The sequence below is a fragment of the Ixodes scapularis genome, unplaced genomic scaffold, assembly GCF_016920785.2.
Source record: "Ixodes scapularis isolate PalLabHiFi unplaced genomic scaffold, ASM1692078v2 PGA_scaffold0__279_contigs__length_252992795, whole genome shotgun sequence".
Classification (NCBI taxonomy): Eukaryota; Metazoa; Arthropoda; class Arachnida; order Ixodida; family Ixodidae; genus Ixodes; species Ixodes scapularis.
The window spans coordinates 127,838,080-127,859,067 of NW_024609835.1; the positions used below are offsets into that span (position 1 = coordinate 127,838,080).

The 20,988-nt window shown below is 47.6% G+C and overlaps 1 protein-coding gene across 2 annotated transcripts in view; it reads left to right on the forward strand.

The window, feature by feature from the left end:
- Positions 1 to 20,988, forward strand: part of LOC8027275 (sodium-coupled monocarboxylate transporter 2) — a 147,034-nt gene that overhangs the window by 121,828 nt on the left and 4,218 nt on the right. For both annotated transcript variants that reach the window (XM_040223072.3, XM_040223073.3), the window contains exons 9-13: positions 6,249 to 6,337; positions 12,541 to 12,650; positions 13,808 to 13,875; positions 15,017 to 15,103; positions 15,769 to 15,935. In XM_040223072.3, coding sequence (XP_040079006.2) covers positions 6,249 to 6,337; positions 12,541 to 12,650; positions 13,808 to 13,875; positions 15,017 to 15,103; positions 15,769 to 15,935 — 521 coding nt within the window. The remainder of the gene's footprint in view (positions 1 to 6,248; positions 6,338 to 12,540; positions 12,651 to 13,807; positions 13,876 to 15,016; positions 15,104 to 15,768; positions 15,936 to 20,988) is intronic.

Here is a 20,988-nt window from a genome sequence, read left to right on the forward strand (position 1 = left end):
ACATATTCCTTTGTTATCCTCGTGGGCAACAGGAATTCAATAATCAGTCAGACTTTCGAAGTATCCGCACGGAAAAGGCAGGACTCTGCCAAGGAATACAGATATTTTGAAGTAACTGACAGAGACATTGTATTGCCTTTGAGGCTTTATCATACAACTTGAAAGTTTAATGAAAGAAAGAAAAAAAAAGAAAAAAAAAGAACACCCGGTTTATAAATTAACTTCTAGAGGGAATATGGTATCAAAAGGCTAGTTCGTTTCACCTTACGAGCGAGCAAAGCCAGCGCTACAAGCGCGAGCATGCTGCTTGTAACAGCGCCTGTGGTGCACGTACGCACGTGCGAAGCCGGCACGCTCGGAGCCTTGGGCTCGCGCTTCTAGCTTTGACTTTGCTCGCACATGACGTGAAACGAAGTATATACACCGACACGCGGCTCCGACGCCGTCCCTCTGCGGTGGCGCTGCCTTGAGTACGGCGCACCACGCAGAGGCGGCTTCTCTTCAAAAACGAGACGCTGCGATTCCGCAGTGCCCACACCCGGTGTGGGCAAAGCAAAAACCGTGTTTGTAAACAGGGCGGTCTTCGCGCGCTCGTCTATAGCCAAAATTGCGGGCTCGCACCGAGAGATGCCAAAGCACGTATACTCAGCATAAACAAAAAAATAAAATAAATAAATAAAAAAAAAAGGTCGGGCAGTGAAATCGCCGAGATGTCGCCACTCCGCACAAGCGAATGTGTATGAAGGCACCCTATTAACGGTGGCGAGACAAAAAAGAAAAAGAAAAAACGCCTGCTCCCCGCAAAATCAACCCGCAAAAGCCTGCCGGGTAAACGCGGGCGCAGACAACTGCAGGTCTTCCACGCGCGCGGCCGGGTCTCCTCACTCTCTCTCTCTCTCTCATTCTTTCTCTGCGTGTTTTTGTTTTTATTTATTTCCCCCTTCGTTACCTCTCTTCGTCGACCCTCCTTTGCCCCGGGTTCGTGGTATGTTCCGTTTCTCCTTACGATGGACCGCAGAGGACCCTACGAGCTATCGGAGCCAATCCAATGCCGCGTGAGCGTCACGTCAGCTTTAGGACAGACACAACGAAGCACGAGGCGCGTGGCACGTTCATATGCGCTGGATTGGCTGCTACGACTTGTAGCTCCAGTTACGGTCCATCGTAAGGTGCGTGCAACGGCCAAGAAACTCGCTCCGCGAAAGGGCACGTTGTTTGAAGCGAGGATCGGTCGGGCAACCACGCGCAGTACTCTCGGTTTGAAGATGCACTGCCGTTCGTGGGAAAGAACGTCGTCCGTCGTCACGTACGGCGACGCGGGGCTTGCGTCCTCGCCGTCGCAATGTCTAATCTTCGTCTGGCTCTTGCAGAGCCCATCTGGCTCTTGCAGTGCATAACCAACGTGTATGCTCTCAAAATAAACACCCAACTGTGTGGACAACAATCTAGACAAAGCGGCCCCTATATTTCGATCCGCTCCCCAATAGTCCAATTCACGAGACGCTCTCACTGTTCAGTAATTATTTCTAAGCCAGTTCATTCATGCTCTAACGAGTCGTAAAAATCCATCAGCCTTGCTCTTCCAAACGATAAAACGAATTCCGAGTAGGATAAATTTAAACTCGTTTCAAAGTACACTACCAAGATAAAGCCGCCCATATTAATTGTCTCTAAAACAGCAGTTGCAACATGACGAATCACGGAATTAACTCGAGATATTTAGCACATCTTAGTTCAGCGGTTCTCAAACTGTGGTCCGCGGCGACGGTTGAAGGGGTCCCGGCTGATTCGAGGATCACCCTGTATATGTGTTCATGTGAGTAAAAACAGCGGCGCACAGACACAACTAAAGGGAAGAAAATTAAAACAAATGCAAATTTAATAATTCGAGCAAAATAAGCGAAACTGCACTGAACGTACGGTTGAATGCACTGACCGTGGATTCAAATAAACACTTGTCAACTACAAACACATGGGACACGAGGCGACAAAGACAATCACAAGACATTACTTCAAAATCCGTCTTTACAAGTGGACCGGCGTGGAGAGTTCGCCAGTAGCACTGTCAATATATAATAAATATTTTTTTGATTACACAATATATTTCTCGCGATACTGTATTACATAAATGGCATTGATAAAACACTATCAATTGATCTGTGCCGCGAGAGGCGCTCCGGAATATTATTTCTCACTATAAACATTGTGTTTGCAATTAACACGCTATTTATTTTGTACGATGTGTTAGCGAGTGATTGCTTTATTCAACTATGCAGAAATAGCGGTACTGCGATTCCCGTGGCCAAACGAGCCAATTATGTTTTGGCCATAAAAAGCTGAAAACCTAGATACTTAAAATCCCTTTGGGTTTTAGCAATACGTCCAAATTTATTTACCGTCTAATGACTTTAAATATATAATTGCAATACGAGCTATAAACCCGCTCGTGGGAAACTTGATTAGCAGATTTTAGTTATTTACCCACCCAGCTTATCGCTACAATGATCTCCCATGTAGTGTTCGCCGAGCCCCCTAAAGGCACAGTGAATACGGCACTAAGGTAAATGCCTCCCCCTCTTTTAAAAGAAAAACACGTTCCAGTTAAGTAAAAACAACACTGTATATTAGGTACTTTAAAAATAAATACATAATCGAATACATATATGACAAACTACCGGCATATACCTTCGTTACTTCATCACAACTAGCCACCAGCACTGCACAACAAAGTATTTTTATACAAATTTTCACGACACTGATTGTTTCTTATAGTATTTCATAGAGAATTTGTAATGATTGGCGACCGGGCAGTTTTTCATGACTTGAGAACATATCTTCCAATAGTCCTGATCCCCACACGTTCTGCTCCTCGGAAGACTTCGTAGAAGGTTGAGCACTTTCGTGTAGTTCGTTCCACACTGCAGCAGAATCGTTCAATCTAAAAAATAAAAACAGAGAAAAACACCATGAACGGTTATAGGGTCTAGTCACGTGCTGAGTCATCGCCCACAAACATGACCACCAAACGATAAAGCAAAACTGATTCGGGAGAGTTGTGAAAATTGAAAGACAAAGCAAACTCGCCAATGGGATAACTGCTTTTGCCTTCGGTGGCCATACTTCTGTGTTGTGACTCGGCATCAAAAGGCAGTCTGACGTCATATAAATACTTGTAACCTCCTTGCCTACTAGCCCCGAGAACGAACGCAAGCGTCGCTGTTGTTCGAGGCGTTCGAGATCGTTTCATAGGTCACAAGGAAAGGGTACAGAGAGTTTAATCGCAAAAGATTACAATCGCACGAATAGAAATATAAAAAATGGCGCTAAACATAAAGCAAAAAGTTACGGTGAAGTTATCAGCGGCCAATCACCAACCGTCCGCAACGTGAGTACTAAAGGTGTCGCGAACCAGCCGACGTTCGAGTTCGACCAGGTTCGAGCTTCTCGAACCTTTCCCGCAAGTCCGACAACGTGCGTACTTGGGCACACGTACGCCCAAGTATGCATGCGCCCACTCAAACACGCACGAATTAGGCACTCATACGCATGCGCGAACACAGATACGCGGATGCACGTGCAGGCACGGATGCAAATTCACGTACACACGCACAAGCACACCCGCGCACACGTACGCACGAATTACACACGCACGTGCACGCGCGCACTCGCACAGGCACGCGCACTTATGAGCAGGCAAACGCCCACGCGTGCAAACACGCACGCAGATGCACGTATAACACGCACACAGATACGCGGGTATATATACTCACGCGTAAACATGAAAACACGCATGTGCACGGGGGGCACGCACATAAGCATCCTCGCTCATGCAGGCGCACACGCAAGCAGACACGGACGCGCAATTACGTTCGCAAGCGCGAGCACGCACATAATAGAAAAACTAGACGAAACGTCACAAGGTGTATCGATGAAACGAACGCCGGCTATTTCCGATGGAACGATTTATCCTTGAAAAAGTGCAGCTTCGAAGAAACGAGCTGTCTAAAACGTCGTCTGACGAACTGACTGCATGGCACCGCGTATATTCGGTATATATAGTACATAAAACAGCGGTCACTAAAACAAGCACACAAAAAGCATAACTGTTTCCAGTGCTTCGTGAGAAATCGTCACCCCAGTTGCCGAAACAAATCTTGCATTCACGGAAATACACATACAACAGAGAGGGATTCTAACCACGATCATCTCCCCATAAAAATAAACTACGCATTGCCAAATGCTCAGCGTCCGCCCAAATGTAGCCTAGCGACAGAGACTAATGTATTTTCGTGGCGAGAAAAACATGCTTCGGATTTCTTTCGAACGCACTCTAAAGAAATGTATATTATATCTACGATCAAAATTCGCGCCCCTTTTAGAGGAAGAAATGTAGTACTTACCGTACCAGAAGGAGCGTCGTTCTTGTGCCTGTACGATCGCTTTGATCACGCACAGTGTGCAACGACGGTAACAAGCGGATAGCCTTCGGCATCGATCTCGCCAGATTCCTTCGCGCGCCCCGCTTCTTCCACTCCGGCCTGTTGCATGGCTTCCCAAGCGGCATCTTCCAACACCCCGAGTCAATTCGTTCTCGCAGCGCGACGACACAATGACTCAACCTCACCTGAAACCTCACCATCCGTAGTTTCAGCAGAGGGTCGCTTACGTGCAAACTCTATTTGCGACTTCGAGACCTTTCGCTTGCCATATTTATACCCCTTTGGACCCATAGCTGCGAGGACGGCCTTTCTAGTTATGAAAACACGCACAGCTATCCGCCTGACATCCCACCCCGAGAAACAAAACCACTCTGCCTGGACGGGTCAGGCCGTCTCTGCACCACCACAAGCGCGTTACTGAAGAGCGCATGCGCGCGGAGTAATACAAAATCAGAGCAGCGTGCGTGGCGAAATGGTGGCGCCCTCACGCGGCGCTCGTCGAACTAGTCTTGACCGTCCAAACGAGGAAAACAAGCCACAACACCTTGGTTGAGTTTTTTCGATGTAGTTAAAGAACGGATGTACTTACAGCTATAATTTTAATATAATTGAATTCCGTGTTAAAGTCCGCAGATATCCCACCAGACACATTTGTAGTTAAAAATTCACAGGTTTTTAAAAACGCGTTCTAACGTAAACATGTCAAAACAGCCAATTCCGACCGATTTCACGATTTAATATAAAATATAATAAATTTTTTTATGAAAAATATGCTCGGTGGGATAGTTGGACGAAGAATCAATCTTTTTATAGCAAAAAAGTTTGAAAAAATCGGTGTAACGGTTATTAAATGAGAATTTTCGTAAAATGGCAGAAAATCGCGTGTATTCTCTATGGGGCTTGGAGGAGCGCTCCCTCTTAACCTTGGTGCAACCGGAATTTAAACCCGTGCTTACCTAAGCTCGGTTTAGGGCGCTAAGCCGGCTTAGGAAAGCGCCGCTTTGGGTTAAGATAAGCGACGTTGGTGCAACCGGCCCTTAGAGGTAAAGGACATGCTATGTATGCATTGCGACCAAGAATTTCCACCCAAAATTTCGGTTCAGCATCCCTTTAAGGAGTTTCGCCCCTAAAACTAAAATGAACAATTAAAAAAAAAAAAAAGATTCCTTTTGCTTTGCACATTCTTGGCGTTGACGGGAAACGGTCCAGTCCATATTAGCTCGGCTACACTTCTGGTATTGGTTCTGGAGTGAGGTAAGATAGTATGGCGCAGACTTGCTCCGCGTAACTCCCTCGACAGAAATGATTTTTTTTTAGCGCAGTTTTTAAGCGTTTGTTTCCGTGTTTCGCGGCGTCGGCGTAACCGCGCTAAATTTAGCGGGAAAATTTACGTCACGTGACGTCAGCACCAATTCAATTCCCCGCTAAATTTAGCGCGGAATTTAATTGGTGTTGAGGTCACGTGACGTCGATTTTCCCGCTAAATCTAGCGGAGAAACTGAATTTGTCCATAGGTGACGTGACATCAAGTCATGTGTCCCGCTTAATTTAACGGAGAGACTAAATTGGGAGAGGAGGGGATAAAGGAGGACGAGAGACATACTCTCTCCTCCGTACCCGCCCCTCCTCCTCCTCAAGAGCTGCGCTCTAATTTGGCATTACAGAGATTTGTGAACATATTTTATGTTTTAATTCCTGTTTATTAATGTAAACAATGTTTCTGCCGAATCAGCTTTTTTTTTTTTTTTTCTTCTTTTTTGCTTGTTGAGTTTACATGTGGCGTGTACCGACTGAAGTTCTTCCGTCCAGCTCATACCGTTCTTTGTGATGAAGACACTGAGCGTGGTGCCGGGGCTCCCTGGTCTCTTCGTCGCCTGCGTCTTCAGTGGCGCCCTCAGGTGAGTCGCACCACGTGCTAATATGACAACGCCTCCAGGTGGCGGGTGGCGGGCTCGCATCTCGGCCGAGGTGCCCGCAATCTGACGGAAGCATATAAGGGAGAAGGCGCTGTGTAACAAAGACTTCGGTTCCAAGTCAAAAGATCCGCAGGTGATCCAAATTAATGATCAGTCTTCCGATGGGGCGTGTCATATACTTTCGTTGGTTTGCCACGCAAAACGCCTAAATTTTACGCACGGTAAACCTCGGTGGAAATGTATGCCGCCATTCTGCGGTGCCTGAAACGAGTTTTGGGGTGCTCCCGACATGGCAACGAAATGCGTTAGAGAAACTACCGCGGACTAACGAACGCACGTGTTGTAGCTGGAGTTCCCTGTTTGTCGGGTTTATATATTATCGAATTGGGAGTGTCTTATTTCGGGGTTTTCTTTTTGCCCGCAGATTTTGTCTTTTCCGGCGGCAATTTTTGGTGTTGGACAAAAAATCCGTATTTATGGGAGCTTTAATGTTGAAGAAAATTGGACAGAGGCATAGGATTGTTCAGAACGTGCGCATGACCAAAATACTGGGAAAACGGCTCCGTACCAATTAACCGAAAGAAACGAGATGGGTGACTTCGAAGGAAGAAGCAGCCTCGCAGTCAGTCATTGGAGGCTGTGTTCCAGGTCAACACTAAAAAAAAACTGTAAACAAAAAAAAAAAAAAAATTTTTTATTAATAGCTTTTATTCGGGGCTAATCCGTTTTCCTCGATTTCAATAAATCCGCCTAGGGGGTTACTTAACAAAATTACATCTCTCACTTCATTCTGCCACTGTCTGCCGGCATTTTCTTTCTAAAACCCGCAACGCCACGCTTTTGGCGCTTCAAAGAATGTCAGTAGTTGTAAAAAGTTCCAAGTTCGTGACTTTTCTCTAGGGCTTTTTGTTCCAACCTTTGGCTGCTGCTGCAAGTTTTGGGGGCTTGTTGACTGGACTGCTCTACGCAGGTTTGCAAGGACGGCTTCTGGGCGCCGCCATGTCTTGCTTCCGGTGTATGTACAGGGTGAAACAAGGAGACGCCAGGCTTTTTAAATCGACCGGAAAATTCGGTTTCTTAACCTATCGCGCTACGACTTTGTGCAGCGATGCCCACAGATGGTGCATTTTTTTTTTTGTAAAGTTTGAAAAGAGTGAACTTACCTGAGGAAAAAGTAAAGAAAGAAAAAGGCTTAGCTCCTATGGAAACGCAGCGACGCCACAGGTCTGCAAACAACACGGCGCCGTTTCGCACGGGAGACAAGAGATGGCGCAACGAACGCCGCCAACGAACGAGCATACGGCGCCGAGAGCCGGCACTTTTTGCAGACGATCCTTTCGACTCAAAAGCGGCTCGCGGTCCTGGCGCGGTCCTGGCGGTTTGTGCCGGAAGTCCCGACGAAAAGTACGAGCGTGTCGCTGTCGTTCTCGCAGCGTCTCGACTGTCGAAGCGTTCGTAGAATGTCAAGCTGAAAAGAGCGACCCGCAGCAGAACAGGTGTCTGCCACATTCACCAGTGTTGTTTGGGAACACCGCCAGGATCGCTGCCGGGGACAGCGTGGCATTTTTATGACGTCATCAGGCGTAAATTGAAGGGCCATTATTTTTATGACGGTGTAAACGCACCAGTCGGAGATGCGCGACTTCCAGGTACCGTTGTCGTATCGCCAGGATCGTTGAGAACCGGAGCGTTCCGCAGAGGTGGAACGGGGGGTGTGGGGGGGGGGGGGGGGGAGACAGAATAAGGACGAAGCGTGCGGCACGCGCAGTAGTCGAAGATGCATTCCAGGCACCATAACGTCGTGCTGCCAACTATATACACTAACTTCCTGTTGATAAACAATGGTGTGGTCACACGAAAATCGTATGGCACTGCACGTACACAGAAGGCTCTCTTTTTTTTTTTTCTTTTTTTCGTTACAAATGCGAGCGAAGTTGAACCTGGGGGCGCAAGCACGCTGCCTGAACTCCTCTGGCCTTTTGATCGGCAGGCCCGCTCAAGGGCGGTGTCAGCTTTCGGCGTGAACTTGGATCAGCTCGTATCGAAAACGAGTGCAGCTGCGTCAGCAGTTGGCGAAGACTCAGATCCAGTCATGCGCTTTGTGCTCCCAAAATGGCGACCGCCCATGTTGCTTGATGGGGTTTCAAAAGCGCTCTATTCTCCGAAGACTGGCGACCCAGTACCAAAGCCAAAGTGACGTCAAAAGACGCTTCCAATTGCTTAAGACCCGCCGATTAATTACACGGCGGCCCCAAACTCTCCTGCCTTTTCTCCTATAAGTTGGGTTCCGTGTTTTCGGATAAATATGATAAATTCTGAAAAACACTCACTGGTAAAACTTTCGACAGTTCGGATTCATCCGAAGAACTCAAAATTTTAAAATCACGATGGCAAAAAAAAAAAAAAAAGAAGAAGACGGTATTTTACGAATATAACTGAAATTCACTTTTTTGTGTTTATTCTTTTTTTAATCTGGATTATTGACAAGAGGTTTGTTCAGTACAATGGGCCAATATACTTCCGGACCACGACAAAAGCCACTGTTCCGGTTTCCAGTTTGGACCATACTATTCGGGCCTCTTAGAGTGAGGAGGACTTTTTTTATCATGAATTCATGGGATGATGAAGGTAGCTGAAGGTTTTATACGTCTATGAGTTTGACAATTTCAAAGTACCGACGTGTTTTGAAGTAACGCTGTTTTTAAGATTTGTTGTGTGACATTTAGGACTGCCGATCTCAATGACGCCATTGCCAAATGCAGCTGCGGAAATATCGTTAGATACCAGTGATTGTTTTATGAATTTAGTGTACGTTTTTGTCTGAACATTACTTTTTTATATTAAAAAAAATAAGAGCAGTATAAATTTGAACTCTAAATTAAAAAAAAAAAATTGGAAATCGTAAAAAACCGTTAACTCCGATAAACCCTGGATCTCCAGTTAAATGTGTCATTTCGGAGCAGATGTAGCGAATAAACGGTAGAGGTGCGAGCGTGCACCAGAGAGTTCGCATAGGCGTTTCGTATTAAACCGAGAAACACACCGGACGAAAATTCCATAGCGTTTTGGAGCTAAGGAGGGTGGATTAAGTAGACAGCATTTCAGCTGTCTGCGTAGGAGGGGAGCGTGTCTTCGCACGTCACTTCGGTACAAGCAGTTACACGTGCTAAACGAAAAAGCACCGAGTAAACAGGGACAAGGGAGTAGACAAGACGAAGTGTACCCTCATATGAAGGTTTATTGAAACAAACACGCACTATTAATACCATCTTTCTGTTTATTCGTTTAGAAAATAAAATTCTGTGTCTGTCAGGAGCATCGACGGGGCACTAGCGCACTTGCTTTCCCCTGGCTTTGTGATACAGAATGCGTCGTAAAATTCTAAGGTAGTTTTATCCGCGTATCTCCCGGGACTTGTTGTGCGCGCTAATTCTGGGTAATATGGGCACCTATTCTAGTACAATGTCAGATTGCCCGGCAGGGACTGTTTACTGACCATGCATCTTATCTTGCTTGCTTGTTATCTTGTTATCAGCGGCACGTGGAATGTTTTGGCGGAGTGCCGAAAATGTCCCGCGTCGATATGGAGCGCTGTCGACGACGTTAAACCGCGAAATGCATTCCAATAACAGCTATCGCTGTAATATCGCCGTAAAATAAACTCGGAAAAGCACCCTCCGAATTCGACGAGAAATAAACTCCAAAAACACGGAATTTTACCTAGAAGGGACCTACCTCCCCGCTGTCTTTTGCGTGTGCTCTTCCGTTTTTGATTACGCTACTACTTATACACAAGTCTTTCCGTCTTGCTCCGTGAGTTGAGTTGAAAGAACGTCTTTATTTAATATCATGCACGGCTGCTCTCCGTCCTCTCGCCTCCGCTTTGACCGCCGAGACTCCGCCAATAAGGGAATGAACGTCAGCATGCCCTGGGACCGTCGGACTGGCGACAGTAAACCGCTCGTCGAACAACCCTTGCTTAAGGACATGAGCGAGTGCAGAAATCACAAACATAATACTAATATAAAAAGAAAAGAACCATAGATAAAGTTGGACGAGGGTTGCCAAAATGTTGAAAGACTACACTTGCGTTTTTGCCAAGCAAGAACTCTTAAAATCGGATCTTAAATATATTGCTTCGAGTGTTTATTGCATTGGTCATCTGAAAAGACAAACTGCAAGCTCGAAACAAAACTGTATGGTCAAAAAAACAGTGCCCTAACTTCACTTGCGCTTCATAGGCAGTTAATATGGTTATTAAGTCATGTATCGTCGAATCAGGTGAAGTTCTTTATATATATTTTTTTTTTCTAATCACGTGAAAGTTAAGGGCAACCTCTCTTTCTTTTTTTTGTTATATATATATTTTTTTTGTTCGAATCGCGTGAAAGCTGAGGTGCAACCTCTCTTTCTTTTTTGTCAAATTAGCAGCTACTACAAGGAAATCGAAAGGAAAAACACAACGTTGAGTGGAGGAAAGGTCGAGGGCATGTACGCTTCGAATAGCCCTCCCGGAAATATGCCAGGCGCTTTTCATTTCCGTCTGGCGGTGTCGGCGATAGCGTCCCTTCGTTTCGTGAAAGTTCAAAAAGAAAAGATCCCGGGAACAGGTTTGTTGTCTTCCGTTGCGCCATTGAAAAGACATCTCTAAATTATGTGCTTGCTGGAAGTATCGGTTGCTTGCCCACTCATTGTGTAACTTTGCAAAAAGCAAACTTTTTGTTTTTCGGGACGATTTTTTTTTTCTTCTTTTTTCAACGTTTTTGACATCTTTGAGCGTGATTTAGGGTTGTTGACAATTAAGTCGACCACACGTCCACGTCGTGAGCGGTTTCTTCTGGGCTTCGATAATCCGCGTAGGTAGGCCCTACTGACCGTCTCTACGAGCGCTTTCTCTGCCAGTGTTGGCGACATGCGCGACCGGAAGCGTCGCTGCGGTCGGCCAAGAACCAGAGCCGTTTATCGAGAGAGTTTGGCCATACATTGGTTTGAATAGGCGAGCGTCTCGGGGCCAACCACAGGCCGCGAAACAGCCCCTAGCGGTGGTCGTGAGCTCTAAATTTGTGACACGACTAATTCAAGCCGTTTTAGCGTCGCTAGAGTTAAAAGGTGTGACTCTCAGTGACTGAAAACTTTGTGCGTGCGAGGTGTTCGTCACGCCCCTATTCAAGAGTAGAACAAACGAACATCCGCTCGAAACAAAGCCAACTTGCTAGAAGCAGCGTCTCAGCTGAGACGGTGAAAGAAAGCACTGCCAAAGCCAGCGCACGAGCCGAGCGGGACTCCGCGTCTCCAGACGCTCGCGCGCCACACCCTTTGCACTGTTTTCTTTCCGCCAGTCACAGGACGCTGTTCTAACAAGCCAACATCAGCAGTGCAGAGAAAGGCATGGGCACGGGCGCGTGGCTTTGGAAAGTGGCTCCTATGCACGAGTTCTCGTACAAACAAAAGCGTTTTGCTGAGCTAGGTTCACGCGCCTGTACTTTTGTCTTCACTGCCGACATTTGTGAGATGGAGCAGAGAGGCCGAGATTGAACGCCTCTATTTCACGCTTTGAATGTCGTTTGCAATATTGTGACGTTGCGGTCTCCTGATTGGTCGACGCTGTGTCACAAATTTAGTTTACGCTCTAAGCGCGGGGGGAATATTCGGCGCTGGCGGCGGCCTTTGCTCCGCCTATTGGCCAAACTCTCCCAATACACGGCTCTGCCAAGAACTCGCGGCGGCGCCTTTCTTATGGGACTTACCCTGCTTTCATCGACGGAATTGTCGAGTGTAATGTCAGGCTGTCAACTTTTATGGTGTTGGTTAAAGCGGGCCACGACTCCAAGCTTCCAGCGTGTCGCCTACGCGCAACACCAAACTTGTCGCGTGCAACACAGCCAGAGGCCACCAAAGCTCGTCTGGGGGCAACGAGCGTGTGCTGGAGGCGGAGCTTCCGCCGCGTTCTTAGCCTGCCTCGGGCCATTTCAATAACGGCCCTCTGAGCGCTGCCGTCTTTTGTCCGCTGGTTTGTGTGACAAATTCTGACCACGCGGTGGTAGCTCTCTTCTGGGAAATATCGCACGACGCGCATGCGTCCAGAGCCCAATGACTCGACATTTATTGACCCGGTTGATGAGCGTTGGCAGGGTTAGAGACGGGATGATACGCGCCTCATTAAATGTGACCTAATTGTCTTTCAGCACGCTGTCTTCGGGGTTTAACTCGCTGGCTGCCGTCACGTGGGAGGACTTCCTCGTCAAATGGTCCAACTTCACCGAGAGGCAGGCGGCCTATGTCACGAAAGCCGTAGGTGGGTGAGAACGCCCATTGCTGAGCCTAAATGGTTGGCGACTCTACTAAAATCTTTACAGCGAAAACACAGACACACGAGTTCCGGTCTTTATTGTCGCGCCCGCAGCCTATTCTATTTCTCCATCATAAGAGCACTGAAGAGCAAATCCCCCAGCAAGAAGCGTGAACATAAGAACCAACGCCCCGCATTTCTCGAGCTGTCGGCGACTATACACTCGAAGGAATGCCTGCGCGTCTACTTACCCGCAAAACACTCGAGGAGCCAATCTCTGTGATCTACGAAATCAGCTCAGCAAATGATGGAAGCGGAACATCTGTTTAGACCTCAAAATGGAGTCTGCACTGTGGCATTACGCAATGCGGAGCGTCGCGCTTGCATTGCCTAATACAGCAGCGCAGACTTCATTCTGAGGCGTAAACGGATGTTCCGCCTCATCATTCGCTGAGCTGATTTCGTAGATCGCAGAGATTGGCTCTTTGCGTGCATCAAACAGCATGAAAAGCGCACCGTCGTGGTGTGTTCGTCGTGTAGGCGTTCTATCATCGCTGAGCCAATCGTAACAGAAAAAAGCCCAGCGTACTTGCGCTTTAGATGCCGTTTGATTGGTCCTGTTAGCGTGTATACCTTCGGCTACGTCTGGACTTAATCTGAAACAAAGTATATCGATTGTATCACGATATGAGTGAACATTGTCCGTTCTCTTGGTCGTTTTGAGCACGCCGACGCAAGCTCTTTCGCCCGAAGGTGAGAGTTGCTAAGTTTATATACGAACTTGGTTTTCCGTCGCACACCGTAGCTGTTGAGAGCTTTGGGTTTTGTGTTTTGTTCGGGCGGCTCGCATTTTGGAGCGCTTCTGGCCAACGCCGCCTGGAAGAATCGAAGCGCGCGTGCACCGTCATTTCTACGTCATCGCGGTGAGATATCGAGCGTGAGAATGTAAGGAACGCGAGCGTTGCGTCGGCGTTCGGATGGACCTCGTGTCCAATCAACGCGTCCAAGGGCGCTCGGCGTTGGGCTTGCGCCCAGTTGGCGAGTTGTGCGACCACGCTATAGGTGGAAGTAGAGGAGGCTTTCCGCGGGCTTTGGTTATTCTAGGCGGGGTTTGTTCTGAAACAACATAATTGTGACGCGTTTCTTTTCTCGTGCTTTTTTAGCTGCCTTTTACGGGTTTTTAACTATTGGAATGGCCTTCATTGCTGGACGAGTGGGCTCCATCCTCAAGGTGAGTATCCGCTTTGCCGACAACGGCGCTGTAGACGAGAGTAATTTGTGGGGTTTTATTGCCTATTTATGTTCTTGCGTCTGTTGGCCAATGAAATTCCGTGGTGTGTTTGTGTGTGTCCGTATTTTGTTACTCGTTAATTTTTGCAAAGTGTTCCCGGAAGTTGGGTTAAGTGGGCACCTGCTTACTACTTTCGTTTGCGCAGGGTGTTTTAATGCGAAAGCATTAACTATACCATGGAGCAGAGCCGGCTGCGTCTGTAACCGCGAAAAAACGCGAAAGGAGTGCCTATTCTCCCATTTCCCGAGCGAAACGGCTCCTGCATAGCCATTGGCGGTCACTTCACGAGAGCGCGCGCTCGGCTGCCGCTCTCGTGTCAGGCGCTGCCGGAGGAGGCAGTAGCGAAACGTAGCCGTCCGCGCCAGTACACCACAGATGAACTAAGGGAGGGGAGGAACAACATTCACGCTTTCGCATTCACAACTCATAAGAAGAGCTTAGGTGTCCTCGGACTTTTTAAAACTAGGACACGTTAAAATAAGTATATTGTGAATGCATAATGTGTAATTTCCCTTTAGATTTATCGGGGAAACATGAATTTTACTGTATAAAAGTACCCCATTTCCACCCCCCCCCCCCTCCACAATTTAGATGGAGAACACTTCCCGCCAAATTTCATGCATATATTATAATAAGAGAAAATTTCGTGATTATATTATTATAAGACAAAGTAGAAAGAGAAAGCACTCAGCTGGGGCTCAGGTCATGCTGCGCATTCTGTCGCTCCAGGGGCGGATTTATGGGTCAGGTTTGGGAAGGAAGGGGGGGGGGGGGGGGCCTTTATATCCGTCCCTGTGGCTCCCGACTTTATCGACATGTAAGGTTGTTTTTTTTTTTCTCAATGCTCGCGATGTTATACCGATGTTATGATATCCATAACTCTTTACACCAACCTCTTTCTAGCACTTGTTTTTGTTAAAGCAACAGCATTGTAAGCTGAGAAGCACCTGCTTCTTTTGCTCCTTTACTTGCTATAACTTTGGAATGTCCCCCCTTTCCCTTTTACCCCTTTATGTGATGCCCCTAAATAGGGCCTTTAAGGCAGGCGAAGAATGAATGATCGAACTAATTTGCATTTCAGGCAGCGTTTGCCATGTCTGGGGCGCTTTCCGGTCCCCTATTGGGAGTTTTCACGATGGGGGTGCTGCTGCCCTTCTGCAACGGAAAGGTGAGCTGCACGCATGTACTTGGAGGACATGCCACGGGTGAAGTCCGAACGTGGCCCTCCTACCAATTTGAACCGGGAAAGATCAAGACACTGTGATCTGGAGATGGAATTATGCTCGCTTTTAAGGGAGCCCCCGTTTAAACTTTCAGTACTTCCGCTACATATTTAGTTACGTCTGCCCACTCGATGCGCAGCGCACGCGCATCGACTGGGCAAGAGCGAAGTGGTTGGTGGACAGCGCGTTGGTCTATAGGCTCAACCAGGGTGTAAGATAGACGGGTGGGGAAACGGCCCATAGAAGTCTACCGCCGCGCCATGACCGGATTGTGTACTCGTCTGCTTGCGGGTACCCCCCATTTGCGACAGATGGCGCTGCGGCGAGAGGAAAAAAAATCGGAATCGGATTTGCAGGGAACTCTATGGGAGAGTGCGCAAAATAAAACGAGAGCACGGCGGTCCTCCATTGAAAATCTACGAGAAACCATCTCTGTCAGTTTAGCCAGTCGCCAAAGGTCGGCCACCCGGAGTGAGAGTTGGCGGTGCTCCACATAGATGGCGCCATAGAAAAAGGGAAAACCGAGGGGGACACAATCCGGTCGCTCATTTGGCTCTCGTTTCCCCACCTGTCTATCTTGCACCCCGGACTCAACTATGTCGCGTCCCAGGGTGCCCTGGCGGGGCTGCTGCTCGGCCAGACCGTCTGCCTGTGGGTGGTGGTGGGGTCGCTGCTCAACGAGTCGCGGGAAGAGAACCTGCCCACGTCGGTGGACGCCTGCCCCAACGTCAACGTCACCGAAGACCCTCGGATCGGCGCCGAGCCTCTTGCACCCGAGTGAGTGTGCGCCTCGTATTCACCCCGAAACACCTAGAAGGTGAGACCTGCACCATCTTGAGAGGACCCCCGACCCGCCTCAGAGCGGCAACCATGCTAAGGCTTGACGAGGGTTGCCGTGCACCAGAGGTGTGACGTTTCAGGGGGAAAAGGCCTCGTCTTCTACAGGGTGTTGATTGGCCGGCCCAGAGCCACACCTTAGGCTGCGCTTGGAATATCGGACCTCCAGTCTCCGATTTTCTCGTGGGTGCCGACATTTTAGTAAATAAACTCGTTTTCACTTCGGGGAGAAAAAGAAGTTCGAGGACGCTTAAATATTTTTTATGGCCGTCCACATTTTATGAATGTAGACGGCAATTTTTCGCCGGCCGACGGCCGAGCGCGCGCTCGCGTGAAGTGGCCGTGCCGCGCTGATTTCGGCCGTGCACCTTCTCCGGAGTTTGCCAGGCGGACTGTGCGGCCAGGCCTGCACCGCTGCACCTGTGACCTGCGACCGGGCCGCTGCGTGCGCTGCGCCGCCAGGGAGAGGACTTCTCTCGTGGGGAGTTTTGGAACTACGCCGCGCGAGAGCCAATGGGAGCCTCGTTCCTTGATGACGCGAACCAGCCAATGGGAGCCGATCCATCAGATTTCTGCTTGAGACGACATTGAGACAAGGGAAGAGGCCGTTTGGCGCAGCTTCGAATCTGATGACGTCGGTTCGCTTTATGGAACAGTTAAAGGGAAGTTTTGAGAAAAAACACGAATTGTGTTCATTCGGCCGTTAAAATAACAGATATCACAGTTATATTTCAATGCGACACGTCGGAGAGCTATAAGAGCAATTTCAAAATAGCGCTGAAGCTCCGCCTCCCTAGCCTTGGGCAGCCAAAAGATCCGTCGATGACGTCACCGACAGCAGCTGTCTTTCGCCTTTTCTCGCGTTTAACAATTCTTGCGCAGCAAATGGTTTGGGTATTCGGGTTCACGGTTTAAAAATACACTAGAATTTTCTTCTAACTCTTTTTTTTTTTTTCAAGAAGCTCCGTAGCTTCTTTTTAATGCGTTCGCATTAAAATGCAAGTTTTGCACATTGTTGTTCATACGCCGCGCGAAACAGTGAAGATTTGGTTGTCGGAGGAAGAAGCGATAAAATGCACCTACATATATCTTAGTTCTCTACATAAAGGGGGAAATTATCAATACCCCGCAAAAAGACGGATTTTTTAAATTTTATTATTACGGTTTTTGAGGTTGGAACGAGTATCGGTGCAGGGCGGGGGCAATTGGCGGTCATTGCGATTCGAAAACTCTTTCCTACCATTTCAGATGAGACTTCGGGGTCTCTGCAGGTAACGGCGATTTTAAGCACCATGTTAGCTGACATGTCGTTACTTCGCGATATACCTTAGTTTGTGGTTGCTCTAGACCGGCCCCTTGGCAGCAATTTCTCCGGTAAATCGCAAACGTTTCTATGTATATATGTGTATATATGCATATATATGTCTGTTTGAAGTATTTTCTTTTTACGAGGTTTGAATTTTGTTTTAAGAAGGGGTCGCGTTGATATAGGCATTTATACTAAAGCTCGAGTAGATCGGGCACGAGTTCGTGGCGCCGTAATATGAACACAAAACACGCAGCCTCTTTGTGTTTGTTCGCATCTTAGCACGCGTTCACGGAGATTGCTGTTTATTAGGAACGCTGTCCGCAACCCGCTACGGAAATCGGGAACTCCGCAGACGAGGCTAGCGCCGCGCATGCCCAGTAGCGGCGTCTTGTTTGCGGAAAGTATGGTGGAGGAGTAAAAAGAAGAAAAAGTCTTCGGGGGCGTATGATAATAACCGCCGAACAGCCATCGGAGAGCGTCAAAAGCGCACCATCGTGGTGTATGTCATGTTTGTGTACATGTTCTCTCATCGCTGAACCAATTATAAACAGAAAAAAAAAAAGAAAACAAACCTAGTGACTTGATCTTTTTTGACCCAGCTTGATTGGTCCCCTTACCTCGTAGCGTCGGCTGCGTCTGGATTTTAGCTGAAACGAAGTCGACATCCGTTTTCAGCGCTTATCACCCAGGCAAAAATGCCGAGTCATGGGTCGTGGACGGACGTTCCGAACGCGTTCTACGGCCCGGTAGACAACGATGGACCGCATAGAAAGGCAATTATCCGATCTATGGTGACGATTAGTCCCTTATACCATCTCCCCCCCTCGGCCCGTTCGCTCGAAGCTGGTTAACTTTAACCGCGGCAGAAAGTCGACCGCGTTTCTGTATACGAGGGGGAATTGTAGGTCATGTGACTGGCAGAGCAGGGGCGGCGGGAAACATGGCGGTGCCCCCTCGCTTTGGAACGAATATGTCGTAGTCGCTACGCTGTCGGGCACGTTTGTCAGCAGCGCAGGGGGCTTTCATCATCATCATCATAATGCCTTTCATCATAATGCCTTTGCATTACCTCACTTCAATCGCAAATTGTGAGCAACGATCTCACCCTACTTTTTAGATCGTCTCTCGATTCTGGCCGTTCCTAACCCTAGAGAGACGGGTAATTTTCAGCATGGCAACGTCGTTATAATCATAGTGCATTGTCGTGACCCGGTCGGTCGCGCAGAAGCAGACCGCGCATCACTTTCCACCTGAGCCGAAGTACGCGATTTTCATTTCGCGAAGAAGGTTTTATGTACAGTTCTTATTTGCTGGCAAACCATGCTGGCGGTATGTCGGCCGCCTTTCAGGGCTCACTTGTACCTCACCGTTTCTAGCAGATAGCTTCGTCGTCCTTTTTTGCGCTGCGAAGAAAATCGCAACGAGGCTCGTCTTGACTTCGAAAGCTAGACATACAATAATTTGCCTAACACGGGTTCATTTGGTTTTACCTTACCCATTATTTGTACCACGAGCAACCAAATGCATTTCTCAAGCTCAAATGTGTGCCGCGCTACGTCCTGTTAACCCGGCAGCGCGCGTACTCGGGTCCCCCTTCTTCGGAAAGTTTTTCACGAAAGCCACTCATAATCGCTACAAGATCGACCAGTAGGTGACACCAGCTACCAACCCATAAATCGAATACGGAGCTATCGCGCATCCAGCCCTCGTGAACCTTGGTTAGGTACTTGCCCGTACCTGGTAGGGATGGGCGGTTAACTTTCTGTCCCGTTAAAGTTTACCAGCTTAAGCAAACACACCCTGGTGTATAGCTCACCTACATAGACCGGATTATTTTTAGCTTTCACTTCTTTTTACAGAAGAATCTGTAAAGCCCCAAGAAGCACCCTGTATGTGTTTTGAAGGTTGGGATTTTCTTTGCGAGACTTGAGGCTGGTTCACCCGTTCGCAACTGTTGCGATCCCAATAACCAAATCGACGCGAAACGGCCCGAATATCGGGACAACCATGACGCATGATTGCTTCGCGAAGCTACCTCTTGCATCTCTTGTTGCCACGTTGTGCGCGGAGAATACTTGGCTCCGTGTGTTTATTGTCGCTACCGTTTCGGTTGCTGCGAACGCAACCGACACAAATGTGTGAACCGGCCTTTAGTGTACGTAAAAAACCGTTTGAACGCGTTGTTCACTTCTACCTCAATCGGGGAGGCGTGTGACCGGGGGTAGGAGTAGAACTTACTTGAATCATCTATGTCACATCCGTTCGATGGCGCGGTCGGTTTCCAGCATGAAGTTTTGCTCTCAAGTCAAGCTTATTTCCTTCTCATGATTTCACAGCGCCCGCGTTTAGTCTCGGTGCTGCATTGTATAAAGAAAAAACAAATTATATAACGTTAAAAATAATTCAAACCTATCAAAAACTCCTTAAAAAAATGTAATTAATTTTTTTTTCGGGGGGGGGGGGGGCAGGGGGTGATGTTAGATAAATGATGTGTAATTGCGCTAGTTAACTGTCTCATATCAGTCCACCTCTCGTTCTGACCTCCATCGTGCGTTGCACAAGAGCCGCTCTTACAAGCCCACACGTTGGTGTCTTCTGCGAGGTGAACTTCCCCTCATCTCGCATCGTTCCGTGGCGAAGCACGCTTGCCGGTTCCGATCGTTGGCTTGTTCACCGCTAAACGTTCCGATCTCGCGATTGAGCCCATTGATCGGCTATCTCGAGTCGCGTGAGCATGCCCTCGATGGGCGTATCCGCGGAGAACTTGTTAGCGTAGAATGAGGTATATTGTTAGTTGTACGACCATATACATAAACTAGTAATGTTACGATAGTCTGTCGAGCTAATTAGCTTGAGATCACTGCAACGCGCAGTCGCGTTCCCCGTGAAGCTGAACACGCAAAAAGTTAGCTAATTAATAGCCGCTTTGCCACGTCGCAAAAAATGAATATATATATATATATATATATATATATATATATATATATATATATATATATATATATTGACGCACTCAATGGTACTGTGAACAATAATAGATTGGTTCAACACGCGTAGCCTGTACTAACTTTTGTTTCCAAGTTTTGACACCAGTTAGCTGATTCAGTGTTGGCGGTAATGCGTTACAAGTATAACGGAGTTGCCGGTAGCACGTTACATTTTTCAAAACAAAGGGTAACGCACTTACATTACTTAATTAGAGCAATGGGAAACACCTCGTTACATTTTCTTTAGAACACTTTTAAAAAAATGTGCGCTTCAAATTTTTTTTTTTTTTTTACGTTTCTAGGTGCTGAGTTATATGAATTAATGCACTCATTTCACGTACCTTCAAAATTAAAATCGCTAAAAATATGGGGTAATTATCTTACGCTTCTGCATAAGCATCATGTTCCTCGACATATGGGGCTTATGCGTACACCTGTAATGTCGAAACGGTAAAACGTTTTAATTTCACAAATAAAAAAGTAACGCGAAGGGTAGCGCGTGTTACCGTTCATCGGTAACAGTAACGCGCTCCTTCTATACTGAGGTAACGTAGGTCGGTAATGCGTTCCTTTTATTCGCAAGTAACGAGGAACGTGTTTTGTTACTCTCGGAGACGCCTCCTACACTGGTTGATACACCCAATGTGCACCGTTTTACCTTACGATGGGCCACAGCGGACGCCACGAACCATCGGAG